The sequence below is a fragment of the Aegilops tauschii genome, chromosome 4, assembly GCF_002575655.3.
Source record: "Aegilops tauschii subsp. strangulata cultivar AL8/78 chromosome 4, Aet v6.0, whole genome shotgun sequence".
Classification (NCBI taxonomy): domain Eukaryota; kingdom Viridiplantae; phylum Streptophyta; class Magnoliopsida; order Poales; family Poaceae; genus Aegilops; species Aegilops tauschii.
Window position 1 is genome coordinate 368,703,814 of NC_053038.3, and position 24,084 is coordinate 368,727,897.

At 45.2% G+C, this 24,084-nt stretch overlaps 1 protein-coding gene across 5 annotated transcripts; it reads left to right on the forward strand.

Annotated features, from left to right (window-relative positions):
- The first annotated feature begins 12,862 nt into the window (after positions 1-12,862).
- On the forward strand, positions 12,863-23,735 carry LOC109786810 (uncharacterized). 5 transcript variants are annotated; one of them, XR_006662798.2, is made up of 14 exons: positions 12,876-13,106; positions 13,209-13,298; positions 13,418-13,540; positions 14,191-14,358; positions 18,549-18,635; positions 18,775-18,899; positions 20,074-20,688; positions 20,762-20,875; positions 20,964-21,071; positions 21,170-21,253; positions 21,343-21,471; positions 21,855-22,771; positions 22,888-22,959; positions 23,439-23,735. XR_006662798.2 is itself a non-coding variant. In XM_040387282.3 (12 exons), the coding sequence occupies exons 1-12, from the start codon at positions 13,086-13,088 to the stop codon at positions 22,669-22,671; spliced, it is 2,481 nt and encodes an 826-aa protein (XP_040243216.1). In that variant the 5' UTR covers positions 12,876-13,085; the 3' UTR covers positions 22,672-23,025. The 5 variants fall into 5 exon arrangements, 1 of the variants encoding a protein (XP_040243216.1); XR_012182213.1 differs by having other exon boundaries at positions 23,474-23,735; XR_005754648.3 differs by having other exon boundaries at positions 12,863-13,106; positions 21,855-22,959.
- The last annotated feature ends 349 nt before the right edge of the window (positions 23,736-24,084 follow it).

Genomic DNA, 24,084 nt, shown 5'->3' on the forward strand with positions numbered 1-24,084 from the left:
CAATGAAGAGTTTCTCCATGGATGGCCTATCAATGGTGTTGGATTCTGTCAAGATCTTATATATCCAAATGAATAGTTTTGATCTGAACAAGATTATTGGCTTGCTGCAATGCTTTCCATGTCTGGAGAAGTTGTATATAAAGGTGATAATTTCACGCACATTGGAAACCCACATATAGTGTACTAGAATTAACCGTTCAGTTGTTGCTCTTTCGACACTCTTTTTTTAGACCTTAACTGTTTTAAATCTTCATGTCTATTTAGGCAACGGGATGGGGTAAGAAAGTTATAACCAATCGGTGGATTCGTAAGCATCGGGATTTTCTCACTTCTCATGAGATTCGATTGAAGACAATAACTCTAGAACGATATGTAGCCAACCGTGCAAACACTAGATTTGTCACATTCTTCCTGTTGAATGCGAGGTTACTATTGTCCATCAGGCTTAAGTTTATCAGCAGCATGGTTTTGACGGATGGGTATGTGGAAGAGCAAAAAAAGGAGTTTCAGGTGGGCAAAAGAGCTTCTGAACGTGTCGGGCTTCTATTTACAACATATTGTGGTCATAATCCAGTAAATTTTATGACCTGGGATGTTCATTCTATGGACCTGACCGATCCATTTGACTGTGACTGCCGAAAATAGTGCTGGAGTTAGATGTTGTTGCCCTTTTCAACCTGGGTCTTTTTGTAAACTTGATGAACAATTAACCCTCGTGCTTTTGTACAGTTTGTAAGTTGGAGTTAGATGTTCTTGCCCTTTTCAACTCGGCTGTGACTGTCATATTTTCTTTGAAACAAGGCAAATGGCTTGCCAGTCGTTTAATTGAGAGTGAAATATTGCAACAACTAACAAATCCCAACCAAGGGAAATAACATCACTCTCGCCGGTTGCTTGAGCTCACTGTGCATTACAGAAGCCAAGTGATTAGCTCCCACCAGCACCCACAAACTTATTTCGAACTAGCACATCAAATGGGCTGTAAATTTTCATAGGAAAGGCTGCATGACCGTGACAGATTTGGATTCTGACATTTGGGACCCGCAAGGAAATAGCCTATCCAAGGTGGTGTCGACTTACTCGTCAGTCAACAAACGATTCTGCCTACCAACCATTGGATTGACATCCAACATCTATCGTGTATCTTCTATCTCTTGTCTTCTTCTTCCTCCAGCCACCCAAACCAAACCACCCCGTCGGCTCCGCCTGCTCCCGCCTCCCATGGCTGGCTGCGCCTCCGCCGCCCTACCGTACGTACCCTCCAACGTTGGCCAGTCCCTCCCTCTATTCCCCCACACGTCCTGTTATTCTCCGGTGACGTCAGCACCAACATGCACCCGCGCCCGCACCCGAACCAGTCAACCCTCGTACTCCCCTCCGCCTGCGACTGGACCGGCGCATCTTCCACGGCTCCTGTTCGTTCCGTCCTAGGCCTCGCCGTCGTCCTCCGCCTTGCGGCCTTGGTTCGCTCGCCGTGCGCGGTGCGCCGCCCTCTTGCGTTGTCAATGTCGTCAACAACCGAGAGGAACAAGGAGATGATTGTACGTGGAGAGGATGACAGTAGGGACCCACCAGCGTCATGGCAGTACGCAAGCAAGTGCCTCTATATTACAAGCCCAAAAATATGGTTCCTCCTAATGGTTGGACATTTGGGGCTCACGCCATTGTCAACGTAGTCAATAAACAAGAGAATTACACTACGAGCGGCTGACACCAGGGACCCAGCAGGTCGCGCATTTTTGTTGTTGAGGAACAAGCAGTTGTTATTTATACTAGTTTTAGCAACAGATCAGGGTAACAACGGGGCTGTGCGGGGGCTGTGGCCCGTCTAGCCAGGGTTTTATTTATGTTTACCACATCATGAGCCTAGTTGTGTTTTTTTCTTGCTGAAAATGGCTAGCCCAGTTCTATTTTTTTAAAGAAATACCCAAACGAGGCCTACTTGCTTTATCAGCCCTGCCGGGCTGCAAATCTTTCAAGACGAGGAGAGTTTCATTTGGTTTGCCAAGAAATGGGCTGTACAATTTTTTAAACACATCAAACCGGGAATTAGTTTCAATTTTTTTCATTACAAGATTCTAAATTCCATTGATTTTTATGCGTGGACAATTATTTGGATTTTATATTTATATAAATTATTTTTCAAAATAGTTTGAATGTGAATCGATATTTCAGGATTAAAAATAGTTGACCGCACCGAAATATGCAAAATTTCGTATACTTTTTAACCGTGGCCACAATATGGGGTGTAATGCTAACAAAAAGAAGATGGGCTCCAAAAAAATTCTTAAGAATTAGCAAATGGGTTGTACATTATTAGAAATAATGGTAGATGGGATGTATGCTGTTTTCCATAGATTTGAGGCTGACTTGTGCGCCTACTACAGGTTGACGCGTATGCTTTCCTAAAAAAAGGTTGACGCACACGCAACGCCTATCGTGCTTCTTCAATCTCTGCTCTTCCTGCTCCAGCCGCTCAAACAAGCGCCGGCGGGACTGCCTGCTCCCTCCTCCCGCGGCCGGCTATGCTGCCGCGCAGGCCTCACCGCCCCACTGTACTCCCATCGCTGGCCTAGCCATCCCTCTACTCACCCACACCTGCTGTTATTCTCCAGGGACGGCAGACGAACCAGTAAACCCTCGTACTCCTCCGCATGGGAAACAACTGCCGAGTCTTCCCTGGCTCCGTGTCGTTCCCTTCCTAGGCCTCACCATCGTCCACCGCCCTGGTGCTCTCGGCGCGGCCTGGTCAACGTGGTCAATGAACGACATCCATCGGAAGTGGACTGTACGTGGAGAGGCTGACAGCTGGGTCCACGGCCGCATGCAAGGAAATGCATCCTTATTACGCGCAAAATAATGATTCCTCCACCTGACAGCTAGGACCCACGGGAAGGGCTTCTGTATTTTGCGAAAAAAATGTTCCCCCCGCTGATAGGTCGGACCCACCAGCTATATCTTCGCACGCAAGGAAGTGCCTCCTTATTACGCACAAAAAAATGAATACCCCCTGCTAGCTGGGACCCACCATAGTGGGTGGCTGACTTGTGGGCCTACTAAGTTGACGAGGATGGAGGGCTTTGTCAACTTAGTCAATATGAACGATTCTAGCTCCAGTGACCGTACGATGTCCATCCAATGGCCATAGTGCTTCTTCAACCTCTGGTCTTCTTGCTCCAGCCGCCCAAAGCAGCGCCGGTCGTGCCGCCTGCTCCTGCCTCCCGTGGCTGGCTATGCTGTCGCGAAGGCCTCACCGCCCCCATACTACTCCCACCGCTGGCCAGGCCATCCCTCCACTCACCCACACCCCCTGTTATTCTGCGGCGACGGCAGCCTCACACCACAGCCGAACCAGTGAACCCTCGTACTCCTCTCCGCATGGGCATCCACTGCCGCGTCTTCCCCGGCTCCGCGTCGTTCCCTTCCTAGGCCTCGCCGTCATCCACCGCTGTGGTGCTCTCGGCGCGGTGTGGTCAATGTGGTCAACGACCGACTTCCATCGGAAGAGTACTGTACGTGGAGAGGCTGACAGCTGGGTCCACGGCAGCCGCAAGGAAGTGCCTCCTTATTACACGGAAAATAATTATTCCTCCACCTGACAGCAGGGACCCACCGGATGGGCCATCGTATTTGGCGAAAAAACCGTTTCCCCCCTGACTGCTGGGACCCACCGGACGGGTCACCGTATTTCGCGAAAAAAACGTTCCCCCAACTGTCAGCTCGGACCCACCGGAAGTGCCTCCTTATTACGCACAAAAAAATGAATACTCCCCCTGCTAGTTGGGACCCACATTGGTGGGAGGCTGACTTGTGGGCCTACTAAGTTGACGGGGACGGAGTGCTTTGTCAACTTAGTCAATATGAACGATTCTAGCTCCAGTGACCGTACGATGTCCATCCAACGGCCGTAGTGCTTCTTCAACCTCTGGTCTTCTTGCTCCAGCCGCCCAAAGCAGCGCTGGGCGTGCCGCATGCTCCTGCCTCCCGTGGCCGGCTGTGCTGCCGTGGAGGCCTCACCGCCCCGTACTATTCCCACCGCTGGCCAGGCCCTGCTGCGACGGCAGCCTCACACCGCAGCCGCACCAGTGAACCCTTGTACTCCTCTCCGCGCGGGCTTCCACTGCCGTGTCTTCCCCGGCTCCGCGTCGTCCCCTTCCTAGGCCTCGCCGTCGTCCACCGCCCTGGTGCTCTCGGCGCGGCGTGGTCAATGTGGTCAAGGAACGACTTCCATCGGAAGAGTACTCTACGTGGAGAGGCTGAAAGCTGGGTCCACGGCGGTCGCAAGGAAGTGCCTCCTTATTACGCGCAAAATAATTATTCCTCCACCTGACAGCAGGGACCCACCGGACGGGCCACCATATTTCACGAAAAAAATGTTTCCCCCTGACTGTTGGGACCCACCAGCTACATCTTCGCACGCAAGGAAGTGCGTCTAGGCAAAAAAAAATGATTCACCCCCTGACTGCTGGGACCCACTAGCTACATCTTCGCACGGAAGGAAGTGCTTGACAGTCGGGACCCACCTGGTCGAAGCGTACGTAGCATTGTCATTCTGGTCGCGAACGTGTACGTACATACTGGTCGATATAGAGGCGCGCACGTGTCATAGTAGACGCCTGCACGTAGCATGTACACGTACGTACATCGGCCAGTGTGCAAGAAAGAAAATACGGCCACGTACGTACATACGGGCGGGGTCTCAAACACCTACTCGCGCATACGTACGGCCAGGGCTCGTGTATATGGCTGGGTCGAAACGGAGAAACAGTGTCGTCGTCGTGTTCATGGGGAGCCAACCGGGTGGGTCGGAACGAAATGCGTCGTCGTGTTCATCGGGAGGGCTTGGATGGAACAGCCGATGGAAACGAGACCTGGCGTACCGCAGAACGGAGGAAACGGCCTTGTGTTCGACTGGCCACGTTCAATACGGGATCCTGTTCATCGGGAGGGGTCTGGCGTACCGCAAAACGGAGGAAACGGACTTGTGTTGGACCTCCTACGGTCGAAACGGGGTCCTGTTGATCGGGAGGGGTGTGGCGTACCGCAAAACGGAGGAAACAGACTTGTATTGGAGTGCTACGGTCGAAACGGGGTCCTGTTCATCGGGAGGGGTGTGGCGTACCGCAAAACGAAGGAAACGGACTTGTGTTGGAGCGCTACGGTCGAAACGGGGGTCTTGTTCATCGGGAGGGGTGTGGCGTACCGCAAAACGGGACTCCACGGGATACTGTTCATCTCCACCGTCGACCTCCTCCAGCCTCCACGGGCTACTGTTCATCCACCGTCGACCTCCTCCAGCCTCCACCTGCGACTGTTCATCAACGGGCTCCTGTTCATCCAGCCTCCACCGCGCGCTACTCCACCGGCTACTGTTCATCCAGCCCTCTCCATGGGCTCCTGTTCAACCACCCCTCCACGGGCTACTGTTCATCCAGCCCTCCACCCTCTACTGTTCAACCAGCCCTCCACGGGGTCGTCCTGTTCATCCAGCCCTCCACGGGGTCCTGTTCATCCAGCCCCAACCGGCTCGATCGATTGGGGTCCTGTTCATCCAGAGGCAACACCCCGGGGTCCTGTTCATCCACCCCCACCGGGAACTGTTTATCCAAACCCCCCAGCAACGCTCACTATTCATCTAGAGGCAGCATCGATCGGCTTCAGTTAGTTGCAGTAGCGAAGGAATCGCTCGATCGGGTTCAGTTAACAGCCATCGATCGATCGCTCGGGTTCAGTAACGCGTAGCATGCAGTGCAATCGCTCGGGTTCAGTAGGCGAACGCCTCGCTCGGGTTCAGTTAGAGCCCAACGCCTCGCACCCATGCGTGTGCGTGTATGAGAGAAACGCGCAAACCTCCGTGCATCGCTCGGCCCCGACCACCCACCGTAACCGGGAACACCCCGATATTTTCCTCGCCCTCGCTTCTACCATGGTTTTTTCCATCATGGACGGCCCAAAGAATGTCATGCAGCTGCGTCTCCGGCCCGCCCAGGACGAAAAGCCCATTTTCTGTCATGATTTTTTGTCATAGAAGTAGGAGCCCACCACATCTATGATGATACCGGGTTTTGTCACAATTATCGTCATAGAAGTGTCATAAGTATGACAGATTTTTTTTCGTTCGGCCCAAAATGTCACGGATGTGTCTTTTTTTGTAGTGGTGGAGGGCGCGCCCTACCCCCTGGGCGCGCCCCCTGCCTCGTGGGCACCTCGTGTGCCCTCCGGACTCTGTTTTCTTGCACGATACTTCTTTTGGTCGGTAAAAATTCATTATATAATCCCCCGAAGGTTTTGACCACCGTATCACGCAAATATCCTCTGTTTCAGTTTCGAGCTGTTTTCTGCCAGAGTTGTCAAGGCCAGGCATCATGTCGTCCCCCTCCTCCAACAACGAGGGCAACGATGCTTGGCTAATGAAGATAGAGTTGAAGAGAGAAGAACCCGGGGAGATCACCAAGGATGATGGGATCAAGAAGGCCATGGAGGACCAAGCTCCGGCAGCAGAAGACGAAGACATCCTCCCACCTCATCACAATCTTCTTACCCCAACAGAGATTGAAGCTTTCAAGATGATTGAGTTAGCTCGCATACAAAAAAAGTATCTCACACGTGAAAATATTTTGTTGAAGGACCATATCACCGCACTCAAGGGCATTATTCGCAAATTGGAGGACCTCATGCGCTCGATGTGCGACTATCCATCATCACCACCATCTTCTTCATCAGCAAAGGAGAACTGAGTATCTGGTATGGGCACTCCCCTTGGCAACTTCCAAGCTTGGGGGAGGTGCCCCGGTATCGTATCACCATCACACTCCTATCTTTACCGTTTTTCTTAGTTCGATCCTTTTAGTAATATCTTGATCTAGTGGAATAAAGTTTTAGTATGATTTAGTTTTGAGTTTTGCTTTATGATCCTTCTATGTAATCGAGTCCGTGATCTATATATAATAAAGATTAGTGTTGAGTCAAGGGCTTGAATATCTTGCTATGATCTTGAGGGAATAAAAATAATAGAAAAAAGAAAGAATAAAAACAAATAAAGAGATCATATTGATCTTATGGAGAGTAATGACTTCACATATAAAGAGTATGATGAATAAAAGTTGCTGAGAGTTGACAAACATAGTTTTGGTCATCGTTGCAATTAATAGGAAGTAATAAAGAAAGAGAGGTTTTCACATATAAATATACTATCTTGGACATCTTTTATGATTGTGAGCACTCATTAAAATATGACAGGCTAAAGAGTTGATATTGGACAAGGAAGACAACGTAATGGGTTATGTTTTCTTATATCCTAAATAAAGTATATTGTCATGGATCATCCAACATGTTGAGCTTGCCTTCCTCCCTCATGCTAGCCAAATTCTTTGCACCAAGTAGAGATACTACTTGTGCTTCCGAATATCCTTAAACCTAGTTTTGCCATGAGAGTCCACCATATCTACCTATGGATTGAGTAAGATCCTTCAAGTAAGTTGTCATTGTTGTAGGCAATAAAAATTGCTCTCTAAATATGTATGATTTATTAGTGTGGAGACAATAAGCTTTATACGATCTTGTGATGTGGAAGCAATAAAAGCGACGGACTGCATAATAAAGGTCCATATCACAAGTGGCAATATAAAGTGGCGTTCTTTTGCATTAAGATTTCGTGCATCCAACCATAAAAGCACATGACAACCTCTGCTTCCCTCCGCGAAGGGCCTATCTTTTATTCTTGTCTTATACCTTATACAAGAGTCATGGTGATCTTCACCTTTCCTTTTTACATTTTATCCTTTAGCAAGCACCTTGTGTTGGAAAGATCCTGATATATATATATCCAATTGGATGTAAGTTAGCATGAATTATTATTGTTGACATTACCCTTGAGGTAAAAGGTTGGGAGGCAACACTACAAGCCCCTATCTTTCTCTGTGTCCGATTAAGACTCCATAACCATAAGTATTGCATGAGTGTTAGCAATTGTGAAAGACTAAATGATAGTTGAGTATGTGGACTTGCTGAAAAGCTCTTATATTGACTCCTTCCGATGTTACGATAAATTGCAATTGCTTCAATGACTGAGATTATAGTTTGTTGGTTCTCAATGAAGTTTCTGATTCATACTTGACATTGTGAATAGATTATTACTTGAGCATAAGAAATCATATGACAATATATATATGTTGCTGTTATAAGAATTATCATGATGCCCTCATGTCCGTATTTTATTTTATCGACACCTCTATCTCTAAACATGTGGACATATTTTTCATTATCGGCTTCCGCTTGAGGACAAGCAAGGTCTAAGCTTGGGGGAGTTGATACGTCCATTTTGCATCATGCTTTTATATCGATATTTATTGCCTTATGGGCTGCTATTATACATTATGTCACAATACTTTTGCCTATTCTCTCTTATTTTACAAGGTTTACATGAAGAGGGAGAATGCCGGCAGCTGGAGTTCTGGGCTGGAAAAGGAGCAAATATTAGAGACCTATTCTGCACAACTCCAAAAGTCCTGAAATACCATGGAAGTTATTTTTGGAATCAATAAAAAATACTCGCGAAAGAATCCACCAGAGGGGGCCCACACCCTCGCCAGGAGGGTGGGGGGCGCGCCCTACCCCCCTGGGCGCGCCCCCTGCCCCGTGGGCCCCCTGGCAGGCCTCCGATGCCCATCTTCTGCTATATGAAGTCTTTTACCCTGGAAAAAAATCAGAAGCAAGCTTTCGGGACGAAACACCGCCGCCACGAGGCGGAACCAATCTAGGGCTCCGGCGGAGCTGTTCTGCCGGGGAAACTTCCCTTCGGGAGGGGGAAATCATCGCCATTGTCATCACCAACGATCCTCTCATCGGGAGGGGGTCAATCTCCATAAACATCTTCACCGCACCATCTCCTCTAAAACCCTAGTTCATCTCTTGTATCCAATCTTTGTCCCAAAGCCTCAGATTGGTACCTGTGGGTTGCTAGTAGTGTTGATTACTCCTTGTAGTTGATTCTAGTTGGTTTATTTGGTGGAAGATCATATGGTCAGATCCTTAATGCATATTAATACCCCTCTGATTTTGAACATGAATATGATTTGTGAGTAGTTACGTTTGTTCCTGAGGACATGGGAGAAGTCTTGCTATAAGTACTCATGTGAATTTGGTATTCGTTCGATATTTTGATGAGATGTATGTTGTCTTTCCTCTAGTGGTGTTATGTGAACGTTGACTACATGACACTTCACCATTGTTTGGGCCTAGAGGAAGGCATTGGGAAGTAATAAGTAGATGATGGGTTGCTAGAGTGACAGAAGCTTAAACCCTAGTTTATGAGTTGCTTCGTAAGGGGCTGATTTGGATCCATATGTTTCATGCTATGGTTAGGTTTACCTTAATACTTCTTTTGTAGTTGCGGATGCTTGCAATAGGGGTTAATCATGAGTGGGATGCTTGTCCAAGAAAGGGCAGTACCCAAGCACCGGTCCACCCACATACCAAATTATCAAAGTAACGAACGCGAATCATATGAGCGTGATGAAAACTAGCTTGACGATAATTCCCATGTGTCCTCGGGAGCGTTTTCCTACATATAAGAGTTTGTCCAGGCTTGTCCTTTGCTACAAAAAGGATTGGGCCATCTTGCTGCACCTTATTTACTTTCATTACTTGTTGCCCGTTACAAATTACCTTATCACAAAACTATCTGTTACCGATAATTTCAGTGCTTGCAGAGAATACCTTACTGAAAACCGCTTGTCATTTCCTTCTGCTCCTCGTTGGGTTCGACACTCTTACTTATCGAAAGGACTACGATAGATCCCCTATACTTGTGGGTCATCAAAGCTCAATGATTGGCATGGCATGGATGAGAAATGTGGATCCCTCAAAATGCTAAGGACAGAAGATTGGCTCAAGCTCTAAAGCTCAAGACTCTACATTTTACTTTTAGTGATCCAAGATCACATTGAGTCCATAGGAAAAGCCAATACTATTAAAAGGGGATGAGGTGTTGCTTAATGGTTTACTTGCTCAAAGTGCTTAGTGATATGCTCCAAAACCCTCAACCACTTTCTCATATCCACATATGTCCCAAACCAAAAGTCAAACTCGGCCCCACTGAAACTTTCTATCTGGCGCCACCGAGTTCAGTTGACATAGCCACTGCCACAAAACCCTAGTCACTTCGGTCCTACCGATAGGGATCTCGGTCTCACCGAGATGGGATTGCAAACTCTCTGTTTCCCTTCGTAACGTTTCGGTCGAACCGAGATGAGCGATCGGTCCCATCGAGTTCGCAATGCAAACTCTCTGTTTTCCTTTCATAACGTTTCGGTCTCACCGAGATGAGCAAAGCGGTCCCACCGAGTTTGCCTGACCAACTCTCTGTTAGCTTATTACCAAAATCGGTCCCACCGAGTTTGTGTAATCGGTCTCACCGAGATTACGTTGTGCCCTAACCCTAATGAATTCGGTCCCACCGAGTTGACATGTCGGTCCCACCGAAAAGCCTAACGTTCACATTTTGTACTAAATCGGTCTGACCGAGTTTTATTATTCGGTCCCACCGAGTTTGGTGATTTGTGTGTAACGGTTAGATTTTGTGTGGAGGCTATATATACCCCTCCACCCACTCTTCATTCGTGAGGAGAGCCATCAGAACATGCCTACACTTCCATCATACATTTTCTGAGAGAGAACCACCTACTCATGTGTTGAGGTCAAGATATTCCATTCCAACCATATGAATCTTGATCTCTAGCCTTCTCCAAGTTGCTTTCCACTCAAATCATCTTTCCACCAAATCCAAATCTGTGAGAGAGAGTTGAGTGTTGGGGAGACTATCATTTGAAGCACAAGAGCAAGGAGTTCATCGTCAACACATCATCTATTACCTTTTGAAGAGTGGTGTCTCCTAGATTGGTTAGGTGTCACTTGGGAGCCTCCGTCGGGATTGTGGAGTTGAACCAAGGAGTTTGTACGGGCAAGGAGATAGCCTACTTCGTGAAGGTCTACCCTAGTGAGGCAAGTCCTTCGTGGGCGATGGCCATGGTGGGATAGACAAGGTTGCTTCTTCATGGACCCTTCGTGGGTGGAGCCCTCCGTGGACTCGCGCAACCGTTACCCTTCGTGGGTTGAAGTCTCCATCAACGTGGATGTACGATAGCACCACCTATCGGAACCACGCCAAAAATCTCCGTGTCTACATTGTGTTTGCTCCCTCCAAACTCCTCCCTTTACCTTCATGTGCAATGTTTTACATTCCGCTGCTATACTCTTAGACTTGCATGTGTAGGTTGGTTGCTTGACTAATGCTAAGTTGCTAAAATCTGCCAAGACTTGAAATTGGGAAAATGCTAGATTTTTATTTGGTAAAGTAGTCTAATCACCCCCCTCTAGACATACTTACGATCCTAGAATCACTAAATCTGTTTGCAAGAAGAAAAAAAGAAATGGAAAATGAGATCCATTCCTTGATTGGTTGACATTGCCATCATTCTTGGAGTTGACAGACGGTCTGTTAGCAACTCATTGGCTACACCTACATAGGAGAACCGACGACAATGGTGCAGTTGCATTGGGAGGAAGAATGAGGACACACTCGCGAGGAGGATGGGACTGTGAGACCGAAGAGATGAGAACACAATGGTGCCCGTGCTTAATAGCTTGAATGGAACTGATGGCATTCACAACAGCCTTTCGCGAACTCTCCAAAGGGGCGGCGGCGACTACATGTGTATAACAACAAGCGTTGTCGAGCAATTATTTACTTATATCACAAGGTTAATGCATGGTTTGGTCAATACATGGTTTGATTTGGAATCAGATTAGACTAAGGAAAGGACTAAACCACCCTTTTGCATGGAGGGTCATTTGAGCGGTACTTCTACTTATACTTATGAAGTACCGGTGGTACTATACATATCCTCTTGCATCCATAGTTGTGCAAAGCTAGAATCACAAGCGAAATCAGGCTCGATCTATAACTAGAAACGTACAGGGATGACCACGAGTTGTTCATAACGATCTAGAAAAAAACGCAACATACTTGGACTGAGCGATGACTCACATGTGCAAGAATACAAGTAGTCGGGCATGGGAGGGGACAGCGGAACAATGAGGGCACTGAAATGGAGGGGCGGTGGTCATGGTATGAAGGGGCGCATCTCCATGACCTACAACGACAAAGGGCATGGTGTCGCATGCGATAGCTCTACGACTCGTTGTGGTGGGGAGGGGGGGAGGAGGGATGGAAGCAGCATGAGCATCACATAGGAGGGGCAGCGGGAACTGTATGGTCTAAAGGGTGCGTCATCATGACATCTGGTGGTCAAGGCATGGTCTCGCACGTAATGCCACCATGACCTCACATATCGAGGATGAAGGATTTGAAGATGAAGTATTTCAAGAAACGTTGAAGGGTCATCGAGGTCCAAGGTTTATCTTATTGTAGTGATAAGAGGGGGTTATGTGTTACTCTGGGCTAGTGTCTTGTCAACAATCCCACCTTTAATCTTCAACGCTGTTGATCCCTGACTAACGATGTTAGTTTACAGACTATAGATACTTCGTCCACATTTTGTACTTAAGGTTAGAGTTAGATTGACAGCAAGACTTCCTACGGCAAAGTAAATATTAACAGCAAGAATTGTCTTTTTTTTGAGAATTATTAAAAGAAAAGAGAATCATGACGTTCTTTTTTAGGAACAAATTTCTTTTTGAGGGTATTTTTAGGAACAGCTTTTTTTGAGGGAATTTTTAGGAGCAGTTTTTTCTTTGAGGAATTTTTTTTAGGAACAGATATTTTTTGAGAGAATTTTAGGAACACATGAATCGTGATTTTTTTTTGAGTAGACATGAATCGTGATGTACACGTATTACGAGTGAACAGACTCGAAAGCCTACAGACCGGTGGGCTTGGCCCAGGCAGCTGAGGCAGGCGACTGTTTTGGATCGGGCTATTGTGTATAGCTCTTCCTGCGGCCTCTTCTTCCCCCCTGCACCCCCCAACTCGTCGTCGTCTTCCCAAGGCTCCAACCCTAGCCACCCTTCCTCGGCATCCTTCCCCCAAGCCGGCGGCGGCCCCGGCGGCCGCACCGTCTGTGAAGATGTCGGGAGGCTTCTTCCGGGTAAGCGGCTACGGTTCTCCGCATTGATTTAGTTCCCTCGCTTAGTTTTTCCGGTTCGTCGGATCTGTGACGGGTGCGCTGATTCGCCGTGCTTTTTTGCAGGGGACGTCGGCCGACCAGGATACCAGATTCTCCAACAAGCATGCCAAGCTGCTCAAGACGCAGAAGTTCGCGTCCGAGCTTGACCATCAGGTTAGCTTTTTCGTTCTCGCCCTATGCCTCCATCGGGTTCTAGCCGATGAGCGTCCAGAGGGGGACTATCTGCCGTGGGTTCAAGTTAAACTCTAATTTATTTCTTTCCTTGGGTTTAGGTGGACATGTCAAAGGTGAAGATGGACGTGATGAAGCCGTGGATTGCCACACGGGTCACCGAGCTTCTTGGGTTCGAGGACGAAGTTCTTATCAACTTCATCTACGGCCTGCTCGATGCGAAGGTGAGGTTTCTGAAGATATACTTCTTTAACATGAGCAATGGCGCTTGCATCTTATCGCCTCGTTGAACAAACACAGATGTATTTTCTGATTGAAGATATGCCTATTAATTAAAAACGAAACTCTGTATTCTATATTCATGTAAAGCATCTCTGGATATATTGGATTTCGTCCATTCAGCTTTAAGATTGTAAGCTATGAACCCAACTATCTTCATGTTGTTGCTCAGGAGTCAGGAATGAAAACTGAAATCATACACGTGTAATTTGGGAACTAAGTTTAAAGTCTTGCATAGGCTTGTTTGGATAGTGTAAGATAGGTAATCACAGCCATCTTGTGGAGCTAAACCACAACATTTTCCAATTTGCAAAATACCAACTGGATTAGCAAAATACCAATTGAATTAGCTCACCAGAACTTCTTGTGAACTTGTGAAACAAGTATGGGTTGTACCTGTAAAAGTTAATCATTATCATACTAGTGTTTTTTTCTGGCCATGTCATCGAATTATTTGTTGCCTGGATATGATTTTGCTGGATCAGTCAGCCCAAACGTAGGTGCTATAGTTGTGTAATGATTAAATTAGTTCTGTGCGGCTGATAATAAATAGTAGGAACTCAGGAGCTTTATAAGGTTTTTGTTTGTTTTGCAGGAGGTGGACGGGAAGTACATACAGATCCAGCTGACAGGGTTCATGGAGAAGAATACAATAAAGTTCATGAGGGAGCTGTGGAGCCTCCTTCTCAGTGCGCAGCAGAATGCCAGTGGTGTGCCCCAGCAATTTTTGGATGCAAAGGAGGCTGAGATTCAGCAGAGAAAGGTTTGCATAAATACATCAATTTATTATTATCATAACAATATTTGTATGACATACATCAGGCATGTTGTTCTGAGTTAACTCATAAGCTAGAATACATACATAAGACATCAAACTAGCATGGCCTTACAATGACCTAGAATCAGTTCTGATTAGTTGCTCACAATTGAATTCAGAGTGCTGCCTTTACTTCATCTGCCGTGAACGGAGCCAAGAGGCTTGCGTTCATTTCTTCAGTTACTCGCCTGTTTACTTTCCCCAGTAGCCCAGGGTCGGGAGGAAGCCTTCCTAGAGCTTCCCCCTTCCCTCCCCCGAGAATTGCATTTCTGCTTCAGCTTCCCCGGCTTAGTTGGTTTGGAGGATTAATTGATTGGATACCCAATCCACATAATCTTCAAAGTCACTGCTTCTGGTCGGTACTTGCTTCCAACAAAAATGTCAACTAGGTGTGATTAGTTGCGCTACTAGTTAGTAAGTCGGTACTGCAGCGGCTCAAGTCGTCCTTTTAACTATAATCTTTCAGTTGACCACCATAAATCGGTGCTGAGTGAAAGCATGCTCCACTTCAATCTAAGTTTTTGTTTTTGAGTTACCTCCTTTTATTTACGGTATTATCATTTATTTGAATCTAAAATGTACGAATTGGGTTAAATGCTGCAAACCATCTTAGCCATCCAATCTTATTAAGTTGTATATATTCAAATTATGCCTTAACTGTAAATTTAATCCCTTAATAATAACTTGTACCCCCTCCTTCCCAAAATAAGTGTCGCTGATTTAGTATAAAGTTAGTACTCCCTCCGTCCCAAAATATAAGATCATTTTTGACACTAGGGAGTACTAACTTTGTACTAAATCAGCGACACTTATTTTGGGACGGAGGGAGTATTAATTATCCTTTACAACTCCTCTTTTCAAATTACGAGGAGTTGCACAGCATATTTCACATATCCTTAATCATGATGCTAGATTGCTGAATTTGTTTGACTCTCCATACGATCTACTGTTACAACATATTTTGGTTCTTGTATATCTCTAAGATTGTATTAAGTTCATTAAAGTGAATCAAAAAAAAAAATTCCAGCTGGAAGTTCTAAAACGGGTGACATTATAGTTTGGGAACCGTGCGTTGAACGCGATCTTTGCTGGTAACTATATTTTTGTGATATATTTAGATTCTTGTTTTGAGTTACTCTTTCTTTAAAAAAAGCCTATAATGTTAGGAACCTTGGTTTAGAGTGGGATAATTTTGGTAGGGTAAGGGTTTCAAGATCTATACTCACCGTCAACAACCGGTGACAGGCAAGGATGTCAAAAAAGTTTGAGCTCGTCACACTATTCGAGCTTGGCTCGTTTTGGGCTCGGCTCGAAGCCTAAACAAGCCCAGCTCCAGATTGACCTTATGCTCGTGAGCCTGGTAAGCTTGGTTCGAAAACGCTCGACAAGGCTCGGTATAATACTACCATGCAGCCCACCTGATAAATACCTAAACCCTAAACCCTATAATACTACCATGCAGCCCACCTGATAAATATTAACTCTTTACAACAACAACGCCCACCTGATAAAGCCTTTAGTCCCAAACAAGTTGGGGTAGGCTAGAGCTGAAACCCATGAGATCTTCAGATCTCTCTTTACAGATTGCTCCCTTGTCAAGTTTGGTCTACCCTGACCTCTCTTGACATTATCAGCACGCTTTAGCTGCCCGCTATGCACTGGGGCTTCTGGAGGCCTGCACTGAATATGCCCAAACCATCTCAGACGATGTTGTACAAGCTTCTCTTCAATCGGTCCTTCTGTACGTAGGTGTGGCCCAAATATCTCCAAGCCCAATTATCAAATCGTGAGAATCTAAGCCTAGTCTGGTAAGAGAAAAGCTGCGCGTAGCAATGACTGGAGGGCCGAAGAACATTCATGGCCTTGTAGCTATACTTGTGCACTTGAATGCACGGATACTTCACTGACCTCGCGTACCCGTATTGGATACCGTATCCGATCTTGATACGGCTCCGATACATGGTGGGTATGTATCCTGTGAGTATCCGGAAATAAACGATTTAAAACTTGATACGGCTCCGATACATGGTGGGTATGTAGCCTGTGAGTATCCAGAAATAAACGATTTAAAACAAACCTGATACCTGTTGGGTACTTGGTGGGTGCTTTTTGGATACAACCCATCCCACATAACAAGAGATAATGAGTAACTAGGCAACCCTAGTCCCCCGACGCCCCATCCCACATAACAAGAGATAATGAGTAACTAGGCAACCCTAGTCCCCCGACGCCCCATCCTTTCCCTCCCCCTCTTTCCTTCCGAGCTCCACAGCAGGCGGTGGCAGCAGGCCGGCGCGAGCCGACGAGGAGCTGCTCCTCCTTCCTCACCGACTCCCCACCGTCCTCGTCTCCGACTCCCCCTCACCCCCAGCCCCTCACGCAGCCTTCCAGACATCTTGTCGAGCTTGATCCTGGCAGCAGCTCGACAGTTGAGGTTGGCACAACCACCAACGTATGTACACTGAGTCGTTTAGCCGCCAGCCACCGTAGCTAAGCTCACTTCCTCTCTGTCTTCTCCTTTCTCCTCTCATGATCTATCTCCTCTGACCCCTCCTCCAGATGGCTCCTCCTGCTGAACCTACCAGTCTAAGGGCGCCATTGTGGAGCCATGTTACAATTATAGAGGAATCACCAGCTGAGGTTGCAATGCCTCAAAATTGCATTAGAACAAAACAAGACGAAAAATGTGTCCTTGCCTAGTTCTGCAAGTTTTGCATTCATCGAATGCAAGCACTAAGAAGAAGAGGGGAGAAGGACCAAATACTACATTAGAGAATGCTTGGTAAATGATTTACGCAAGCAATTGGATTAAAAATTGCAAGATCGTTTTATTCTTGAGATATGCAATAAATGTACAGCCAAACCAATTATTTAATTTTCATGCATCTATATGATAATCTGTTGTTCCTAACTTCTATACTTTTTTGTTTTGAATTTAAAAAATAGTAAAACGTATCCCTGTATTGGCACTTTTTCACAACGGCGAATTTACGTATCAGTATCAGGTGCTTTGTAGCTGTGCATCAGCCCATCTCTTAGTCCATGTAACAAACAGTAGGGCTGAGTAGATTAGTACCACCTCACCTATTGTAGAAGAGTGGGGTTGGAGGACTATCTATAAAAGAGTGGCTTGTGAAGGCATACGACAGTCGATGCCTAGCGTGTTGGCAATATGATAAAAATTAATAATGTTACTCAAGAGTTTTTGTGAGCCCTAATGATCTGGGATCGAACTGTTTCTAGTTTTTGGCAAAGCCGAACTCGAGCCGTTATGTCGATAGGCCGTGCTCGAGGCCATATTTGGGCCGAGGATTGAATTGAGCTCAAGCTGAGCCAAGGTATATTTGCTTGAGCTCAGCTCGTTTAGAGCCGTAGTTCCAGTGCTCGTCCCTGATGTGCAAGGGTTGTTGTAAGGCTTAGATAGCTTGTGATCGTTATATCGCTTGATTAAAACAATACATGCTTCTCCTATATAATATAGGTAAATGACTTCACAAGTATGGAGAAGTCCAAACATGTCTTTTCTATCCGGATTAAGCTCTCCTAAACTAAAAGGAACTCCTAACTAGAGATAACTCAATTTCCTAGTGTCTCCATGGTTGCACCCAATGCCTGCCTTGAAGGTGCACTGTGCTTCCTCGATCCCTTGTACGTGCCAAATCTTGATTCCTCTCCTATGATATGTGTGCATTTGGACTTCTCCATACTCCCGGCCACCTACTCCATGTCAAGGATTGCTTGTATGTCTGACAATACAAGGCTTGCGTGCGAATTTAATAGCATTTCCTCTTTTTTGCTCTCGTTTATGTTTACTGAAGCAAACATGTATAATTATGGTTGAAGCTGCAGACGACCTTATTTTATGGTTTTTCTCGGACATTGCTCACAGAACACTATTTAATTAGTGTTGTGGCTAGTCTGTAACACTAGTCAAAGGTTGTATGTGGTGGTAGGCTTCATTACATTTCTTTTATATGTGATTTTTTCAAAACATCATACTTAACTCTGGCCTTTAGTACTTCCTGTCTATTCTGTGAACCTGGTATTTACAACGTATAGAGTTGCTTGTGGAGTTGTGGGTTTTAAATTGCAGAAAAATCTGAGTTTTCTTATTAATCCACCTGTCTTGTGTTTAGGCGGAAGAGGCTAGAATTGCCCAGGAGATCCAGAAGAAGCGAGAGAAAGATGGAAGGGACACAGAACTAGATAAACACAAAATGATGGTGAGTTAATTCCTTCTGACCAGTTTCCTTGTATCACTGATTTAATGGTTATCCTGTGACCTCTTGTGTTTCTGATGACACTCAGATAGCTTCTCCGATTATTTCGGTTCATATCGTTCTTTACCTCCAACTACTGTAGGCCGGGGATACTGGTAATTCAAGATCTCATGGTGATTCACTTGGCTCTGCTTTAAACAATCCCAATGTTGATGCTGAGAAAGAAAAGGAACTGGACTTGAAGCATAGCTCGAGAACAAAGAGCCGGTTAGTTGTTAACTTTGGCTACTCTTTAGTGCATTCTATCAGATCAGATAATATTCATAGAATGTCCACATTTGAGACCACCTTACTTTTTTGTCAGGATTTTTTTTCATATAATGCACATTATGCACGTCCTTCAGATGAAATTCTTTTTTATTGTCAGAGTCAGACTATTGCATCGATGAAGTTCTGTTTTTCTTGTCCAAGAGTTGCCATTTTTGTGTGTTCTTCATTGTTTTTGTTTAGCTTGTACAGCACTTCATCTCAACAGCTGTGAAGGAAAAAAAAAATCCTGCCACAATTAGGCAGTGCGAAATGGGAAAATTCAATTCCATTCCTTCATTTAGTTAACCATTTGTTTGGAATCCTTAATGAAGTCTTTAATTTCTAAGAACAACACCAACCATACTTGGGAATAAGTGCATTCTTCATCTATGCCCCACACAACTATAGTGATAAGATTAATTTGCAGTATCTTTCCAGTGTTTTTTTTTTACTTTTGCAGAATGTACTTCTATATGTTGCTTCTAATCTCTTCTTTGAGCTCGTTGTCTGTTATCTGGTGGCCCTTGGTTGTGTTTTAGCTAGCAATTCTTCTACGCGTGAGTTTTTATCATTGTTCATTGTATTTTAAATTTTCAGTAAGCTCATCAAGAATGGCTATATTTGAACCCTTCCTTGTTTTGTCATGTTCTTCATGATAAATCATTTTCAGCCTTTGAAATGTGCACCATCTTTTTGAAAGAAATTTGTAATTCGAGCTTGTGCGTACTTAAACCCAGGTGGTGGGAATGTACATCATTCCCCATGTTTGTAATGTTTTGTGCATATTTCCTACAAGTTTGTGTCTTCTTTTGACTATACTTATCTTCCTCGCATGTTAGGTTTCTAATGTACCGAAAGGACTGTTCTTTGTAGGCATTTGCATTTCACATCTTTTCGAAAGAATTAAACAATATGGTTCTGCAAAGCAGTGTGTGACCTAATTAACTAGGAACGAACAAGGCATCTTTGTGTGACCTGATCAGTAGTCGTTTAATTTTGATTTGTGTTAGCTTGTGTTCGCATGTGTATTGTCAGCAGTCCCATGTATTACTTGTTACACAACAATAAGTAAGTTTTCTCTGTCTCGACTGTAACCATTGCTTATAGGCAGTCTTATTCTCTTTATTTTCAGGGAACATCGAAGACCTAGGAGCACATCTTTGTCGCCCCGTGGTAGGCAACGGTCTATTTCTCCAAGGAGGCGCTCTCCATCCCCTTCCAGACAAAGATCATCACGACGTTCAGCTTCACCTAGGCGTTCTGTTTCCCCCCGAAGGCATTCCCCAAGAGTTGCTCCTTCAGTGTCTAGGCGGAGGTCACCGTATTCCAGGAGATCACCTTCGGTACCTAGATCCCCATCACCCCGGCGGAGATTTCCCATTAGGAGAAGATCTCCACCATCTGGGCGACGTAGATCACCATCTCCTTATCGCCGTCGGTCCCCAGCTCGCGCACCTAGAAGATCACCATCTCCTGCGCGTCGCAGATCACCTCCTCGACACAGATTACCAGCAGATAGGCACCGGTCCCCATCGCCAGGAAGACGCAGGCCACGGTCCCCATCACCTGTAAGACGCAGGCCACGGTCCCCATCACCTAGAAGGCATAGACCACGTTCTCCAGGAAGACGGCAGTCCCTGTCACCTCACCGCTCACTGCAGTTGAGGTCACCAAAACGCCAGAGAAAATCCCCAATTTCAATTAGGACGCTTTCTGCAAATCGTCCAGTCTCTCCACAGCGGAGGAGGTAATGCTGCTCTCTTGTTTTCTTTGTACTTGATGTTGTGCTGCATGATTTACACCTGTGCTGGAATTTACAGGAGTAGCAGTCCACACAGCAGGAGTCCAAATCGTTCACGTAGGAGTTCGAGCAGGGACGCAGAAAAGGGAACAAACGGTGCACCCTCCACTAAAGGCAGGGATCTGGCTCAAAGGTAATACCACAGCATGCATGATGAATGCAGACATATTTTGTTGTAGTTATTCAGGGAGGTCATTGTCTTACTCCCAGTATTGCCTCAGGAACCAAGAAAGGAGTGGCCGAGAGTCACCGGATTTTGAACACCGTAGGCTCACAAAATCCTTGAGGTCTCCTACGAATGATGCAAAAAGAGATTCCACACGTGGCAGGTGTGTACTCGTCTGTGTTGGTTTGTAATTCTATTTATTTTATTTTCCACTAACAGTGTCCAAACTGGGATGCTAACTTTCTCACCTTATTTTGGCAGTCCTTTGAAGGACACTGGGAAACATATGCCCAGTCAGGACAGCACAAATACCAGTGGAGACGAGGAAGAAGGCGGGCGTGCAAGGTTGGAATCTGTTCTTTCATGTCTTGTGTCTTCGTAAAACTATTATTTGCCTCGCTGTCTATATATACTTTTCTTTTGTTTACATTCAGGGAGAATGCACGGAAGGCCAATTCATCACGCAGGGTATCCAAGGATTTCTCAGCTGATCTGCAACTAAAGGAAGTCAACGTTGATAACTCAATCCCTGGAGAAAAACCCTCTTCCAGATCAAGACAGTAGTATGTTCCTCTACTTATCCCCTGCTTGAGATTGCTTGTAGTGCTTGATTGGACATCTCCTTACAGTGTCCTTGCTAGTTTTTATGCATTAAGAAAACACTCTTGCTCTTTTGACATGCTATGGTTCAATGCTCTTTTCTTTCTTATTTAGATACTGAATATTGGGTTACAAATTTGCACTATTATCATCAGACACCTTGTGTACTGGCTATATTATGCATGATAAACTTCCACGTAAAATGATCTCCTGCATGTATCAACGTCTGAACTTTTTATAGGAGTAATTATGATGATGTCAGTCGGTAAAACCTGTCAGAAGCATCTCCTCAGCAGCATGCATCCTTTCTTTCGGTAATAATCTAACAGTTTTTTTTTAATTCTAGTGGCGGCAAGGATGTCCCCAAGAAATATGATAATCAGCTATCAGATTCTTCAGAAGATGCGCTTGATGGTAGAAGAATGAAACGCCAGGGTGATTCCCCTGATGATTCTCCTGTGAAACGGCAGTCCCCTAGTAGAGCCGGCGACTCTTATCCAAAGGATGGGATTAACAATGAGCGTGCCAAAACGGATTCATTTGGTGCTTCTTATGATGCTATTGCAGCGAAGAAATACTCTGGTAAAGTTGATGAAGCTTTCCAATCAGATGGTGGAAGTCCTCTTCAAAAAGCTAAGAAAAGAACATATGATAGTAAACACATTGATCATGGCAGTTCGGGCTCAGAAGAATCTGAGAAACACAGATCCCAGTCTGAGAAGCGAGGACATAAAAAGGGTCACAAGCATAAGAAGCATTATGATGATAGTTCTGATTCTGATTCTTACTCAGATGACAAGGAGTCCAAGAGGAGGAGGCGAGAAGAGAAAAAGCTACGAAAAGAGGAAAGGCGCCTTAGACGTGAAGAACGGCACCGCAGAAGGGCGGACCGTCATGCCAGTAAACAGAAATTGAAGTATGCTGGTTCTCCCCTGTCAGATCTTGAGAAGGATCGTCAATCTGGCTCAGATGCTGATGTTGGGAAGAAAGGTTCATACACTCCGAGAGAAGAACCTGACCCAAACAAACTTGAAATTGAGCTTCGACAGAGAGCTCTTGAATCTCTTGCAAAGAAATCAAAGCATGTTGTTACTCCCTCTTCAGATGTCGAGAAGGACCGTGAATCTGACTCGGATGCTGATGTTAGGAAGAGAGTTTCATAGGCTGGCTGAGAAGAATCTGATAAAAATAAACTTGGAAGGGTTGAGCTTCGGGAGAAGACCCGTGAAACTATATATATCAAAGAAAGCTGCCAATCACTAGGCTGGGGAATTTCTCTCAATGCATTTACACGTTTCTATTTTTCAAGAGCATATCTATGTGTTATTGAAGTGTGCTCATATGATACCTGTTTAATGTTCTGTATGTTTATGTGGCAGTTGATCTGAGTAATTGACGATTCCTGAGCTTTCCTTGTTGCAGCTGCTTTCAGGCTTAGCTGCTTTTATCTGGTAATGTTTGCCTTTACATGTTTGTATGAACCATAACCCTGAGAATGAAATATTTATGTTTTGTGATATTGTGCTCCCTTTTGTGTTATTTGAATTGGTACCAAAGTGATATACTTCCAACTTAATAATTCACCATCTGCCAGTTTTTCCTTGAAAGGATGCTTATCAAACCTGGATAATAATGTATATTCTATTTGTAGTTACTGATAAGAACTTAGTGTTGGCTAAATCCTGTTGCCTGATAGATGCTTATCGTATCAAATACCTGGTAGTAGACATGTGCCAGTGCCAAAGATACAAGCAAAAAGTTGTAGATAATTTTATTTAATGGCCATAATTCTTGCAATGAGGATTGAGGAAGTTTTACTGTTTGCATGAACATGCTTTTTGATGTTAGCTCGCCTGTTTAGCAGTACCACCGCACACTTGATTTATGTAAACTGTGTCATTTTGTTCATTTGAATTTGGATTGTTGGCAGATTAGCACCATGTGAACAAGGTTTTTATGTACCAGAGATTTAACAGCACCTCAGCGACAACCAGCTGGTTGCACCTTTGATGATTGTGAAACTCTCCTAAAGTGCTCCTGTTTCGTTTTGGTTGCTGCTCCTTAGAATGAGGTTTGTGCAGTAAGTTCTTTTGTGTGTGTGTGTGTGTGTGTGTGGCTATGTCCTGATGAAGCAAATGAAATTTCTTGTAAGTATTTGAAGGTTGCTAACTTCACAGTGAATGCCCATGAGTATTCTACTGTTGAATGAACATGAGTTGTCCTTTTATATTTTGTGGTTCCTAGCATTCAGGTGCAAGTCTTGGGTAGGAGTTATATTTCTTTGTATATAGTTTCTAATGTGAGCATATGAGCTGCCATTTCTTGCTTTTTTTTGCCGGGGCATTTCTTGCTCTATTGGGTGGGCTTACATGATGTTGAAGCAATATTGATTGTGTTCTGCCATCTGCTTGCTTTTGCTTGGAACAGTTTTTTCTGTTAATTCTTTTATACACGCTGCTGATTTGTGGGTATTATCATGTTTTCTTGTTTTATAGAGTGCCATTTTTCAGTACTCCCTCCGATCCATATTACTTGTCACCGGTTTTGTAAGTAATATGGATTGGAGGGTGTGGTAT

What these genes read in the sequence shown, in the direction of transcription:
- LOC109786810 (XM_040387282.3), top strand. Translation starts at nt 13,086, where the DNA reads ATGTCGGGAGGCTTCTTCCGG. An exon ending in ACGGCCTGCTCGATGCGAAG is followed by an intron (nt 13,541 to 14,190) that starts GTGAGGTTTCTG and finishes TTTGTTTTGCAG; the next exon opens with GAGGTGGACGGGAAGTACAT. An exon ending in AGCTCGAGAACAAAGAGCCG is followed by an intron (nt 18,900 to 20,073) that starts GTTAGTTGTTAA and finishes CTTTATTTTCAG; the next exon opens with GGAACATCGAAGACCTAGGA.